General features: G+C 41.5%; 1 protein-coding gene across 1 annotated transcript; it reads right to left on the bottom strand.

Annotated features, from left to right (window-relative positions):
- Positions 1 to 643: 643 nt before the first annotated feature.
- LOC143023855 (endocuticle structural glycoprotein SgAbd-8-like) lies at positions 644 to 3,287 on the bottom strand. The gene is made up of 3 exons (XM_076182501.1): positions 3,200 to 3,287; positions 2,019 to 2,212; positions 644 to 1,357 (listed from the first exon to the last, which is right to left on the bottom strand). Exons 1-3 carry the CDS (start codon positions 3,227 to 3,229, stop codon positions 1,219 to 1,221), a joined length of 363 nt encoding a protein of 120 aa, XP_076038616.1. The 5' UTR covers positions 3,230 to 3,287; the 3' UTR covers positions 644 to 1,218.
- Between the last annotated feature and the right edge of the window lie 747 nt (positions 3,288 to 4,034).

Raw genomic sequence — 4,034 nt, 5'->3', positions numbered from 1 at the left:
TATATATATATATATATATATATATATATACATATATATATATACATATATATATTTGAATAGAATCGCCAATGACGACGATGTCAATCACATGAATTCCGACAGTTGTCCCCTGACTCGAACCCAGGACTTGTATGTTGGCAAGTCTATGCTTCTACCAACCACGCTATCGAGGCTATAAAATCCTTCAACCTCGGAGTTAATCTACACCCGCATGATTTGAGTGGACTGCTAACTGCCGTCCTAATCTCAATTTCACGAAGGACCAAGCCGACCTATAGATAGTGGTGAAGCAGGAACGTATCCTTGATGGACTTTCGTCGTTGTAATACCTGAATAGAATCGCCAATGACGACAATGTCAATCACATAATTTCCCCAATTAGTGATTTTTTCTGACTGACATAAGACAGTTGTAGTCAGCTCTAAAAGATTCTTTTTGGGCTGTCTGGGTGATACAGCCATATTCACAAAACCAAGGAACTGATCGCCTAGCCTAAGGACTCAGTTTCGATAGAGGGCAGGCGATTTTATTCACTCATAGAGCTTGATCCTGAGTTGAACTGGCATCACTACAGCAAGACCGGATGACTAAGTCAAGAATCAGTCAAGTTGGGTACAAATTAGACAACACATTATAGAAATGTCTTTATTGTGACAAGAAAATATACATATATAAAAGTGAGGGGCTCTCAGCTGCTTGCCTAAGGTGGACGGACTGCCAAGGCAAGTAAGTGAGGAAATAAACAAATATAACGTGGTAAGGCTTGCAAGTGATTAGACGTGGAACTAGGCGCTGCGGCGTGAAAGCTCCGGTGCTTCCGTGAACTCAACCATACCAAAATATGAAAATAGCATCTGTGTAGAAGTGATCTAGGGACGAAAAAGCCTAATCTACTAAGCCTGGTGACGTGCAGGTAGGTGAGGCTTAGGAATGACGTCACATCACTGTGTCTGAGTTCTAAACTCAGAAAACGTCTGAAGGCGACTTGGCTTCATATCAGTTTTGAGGCATTTTCAACAAATGTGGGCATACTCAGTGTATACCTAATTTATTAAAATTATCATTACGAATCATTGACTTCAGAGGCTGGTAAGCGTGGAAGTCCCCAAACACTTTTATTTCAAATATTTTCGCCCGTTGTTCCATGTTAATTGGCAGTAAGTAAATATGTATGTACGCACACTCGTACATTCATCTTTATAATATACTCGTAGGTTAATACCTGTAGTTGAATTGTTGGACACGCTTGTACGGTAGCGGTGGGGCAACGGGGAGCACAGCGCCGCTGGGTTGGAAGCCTCCATTGTCCGCCACGAATTCAATTTGGACGGGAACGCCCTCAGGTGAAGTGTAGCTATAGAAAGAGGAGAAAAAGGAATTTCGTGGCAAACAAGTGAAATATGTATATTCAAGTATATATACAGAGTACTCCTCTCAGAATTTTTTTTATTTACAGTTTAATAGAATTACTCAACTGCTGCTGAGAAATGATAAGATAACACCGTGCTCTTGAAAGCTGACTTGCAGTAAAATAATGAGAGGTATTATATGCAATTGTATGTCTTTGTATACATATGTGTATATACTCATTCAAGTATATATACAGAGTACTCCTCTCAGAATTTTCTTTTATTTACAGTTTAATAGAATTACTCAACTGTTGCTGAGAAATGATAAAATAACACCGTGCTCTTGAAAGCTGACTTGCAGTAAAATAATGACAGGTATCATATGTAATTGTATGTCTTTATATACATCTGTGTATATACTCATTCATTCACTGACATATTCATCTAAATACGTTCGTTTGTGTTTCTCGTTTCTTATCGGTCCGTCAAATTTTTGTCGGTCTTTCTTCTCTTAAATGCAACACTGAGCTTCGTCGCATTACATATACACAAAATTAGAAAAAAAGAATGAATAAGCAAATGTAAAATAGATGAAAATAAAGAATTGCAACGAAGAAAATAAAAAGCTAAAGTCTCACCAAAATGGAGCGGGCTCACGTGTCCTACCTGAAGCCACCCTTGGAGGTTTGGCCGTAGCTCTGAGCGCCGTCCTCCGTCCTGGAGATGCCGTCGCCGGTGCTGTAGGCGAAGTTGTAGTTGCCGTGGGCGTCGATGGAACGCTGGTCCTTCAGGATGGGGACGACCGGGACAGGGTAACTGCCCTCGGTCGCAGAGATTGCCAACACCGCCAGCAGGAACACCTGTGCCAAATGGATATTTTGTCAGAGTTGGGTCCTCTGTCCTGAATGCTTTGCTGCTCCTGCCCCTCCCAGTTCTCCAAAGGCAACACTTTGTAAGGTGGGCTCTTTGCCTGAATTTGCCCAACTCCGCAAAATTATCCTTTATCAATTTTCTAAATTCAATACTGTTTCGCCCATTTTTCACATCAAATAAAGAACATCTAAGGATAAGAATAAAATAAAATAACGCAAAGACCAGGAAATCACTGCTCGGGATGGAAATGGAAGAATATACAAATTCAAACCTAAGTTGTAGAAGAGGGAAATGTGTTGATATTTTCTTTCTATGGAGGTAGGTTTTAGTCAGTAGTTGGGAAAATGTCAGTAGGGATTCCAGATCCTACTAATAAAGGGAAAAGAGTGAACAAATAAAATTACCCCTGAAAAAGTATGTCGTCAAAGAAGACTTTTTTCAGAAATTCAAGTCAAACATTAATAGCGAGAGTTTTGTATAACATACTATATTTAGATTACGTATGAACGTCCAAATGGCGATCAAAATGACCTAACATTGCGGTGGGTACTAGGGTGAAGACTCTCAGTAACAAGATTTATGAGACACACACACACACAGATACACACACACACACACACACACACACACACACACACACACACACATACACACACACACAGACACACACACACACACACACACACACACACACACACACACACACACACACACACTCACACACACACACACACACACACACACACACACACACACACACACACACACACACACACACACACACACACACACACACACACACACACACACACACACACACACACACACGAGAGAGAGATTACCATTGAGATCCGTGAAAACGTCACTGGGACAGGATATATCTGCACCTCAGCAGGGCAATAAGACCATTTCTCGCTTTCTACGAACGAGCCTTACGGTACTCCACTGCACCAAAGGATTTCAAAGAAACTCACGAGAACAAAGGACGTGGTTGCAGAAGCCATGGCGCTGTTAGGTTCTACCGACGAAGGAGGAGAAGAGGAACGATGTCGCTGTGCTCGGTCGGTCAGTGGATTGGTGTGGCTCTCAACCTCCCCCTCGCTTTTATACCTCCGATCCCCACTTCGACCTCCTCCTTCGGTACCTTCAGCTGGCTCTTCTAACCTATTCTCGTCCATTCCCTTTCATCGTAAGGTTCTCCTCCTACTCCCTCCCTCCTAATTTTCTTAGGGAAGGTGGGTCGGAGGAAATCGTGCAATGCAAGGGCGTGGACGAGAATAGGATAGAAGAGCTAGTAGGAGGGGCCGAAGGAGAAAGTCGAGGTAGAACTCCCTTACTCCTTCCTTTCCTTGGGTCTTTCTTTCCTCCTCTTGCTTTATCGCCGCCACAAAATTGACCCCGTATATGAGGGTACTGACTGAATGAGTTTTATGCAGTCTATGCACTTTATTGACACCTCTACTGACCAGAGTCACGCAATATTCTTTTGTATTTGGAGACTAATCTTCACGCAGAAAAGAATGCTGACCACTGTATAACTTTTACTATCCCTCCGTTCTATTACCCTCCTTAAATCTGCCTTTCACCATTTCCATGATAGAATAGTTGGTTACACTGGTCAACAAAGAATTTGTCCAAAGAAAAGGGACACTTGTTTTTCACGCATTTTTATATTCTGAATCCAAAAAATATTCTTAAATGAGAAAATTTTCATCATCCACATTTTTTGTTCCAGTACATTCTTGTCATTTGATGTTATATACGATTCATTACAGAAATTGCTTGTAGTATTGCAGAAACAAGAAACTT

Source organism: Oratosquilla oratoria, unplaced genomic scaffold (assembly GCF_046742065.1).
Source record: "Oratosquilla oratoria isolate Oo_2021 unplaced genomic scaffold, ASM4674206v1 SCAFFOLD67, whole genome shotgun sequence".
NCBI lineage: Eukaryota > Metazoa > Arthropoda > Malacostraca > Stomatopoda > Squillidae > Oratosquilla > Oratosquilla oratoria.
The sequence above is the reverse complement of the archived record's forward strand: the minus strand, read 5'-3'. Positions and strand labels throughout refer to the sequence as shown.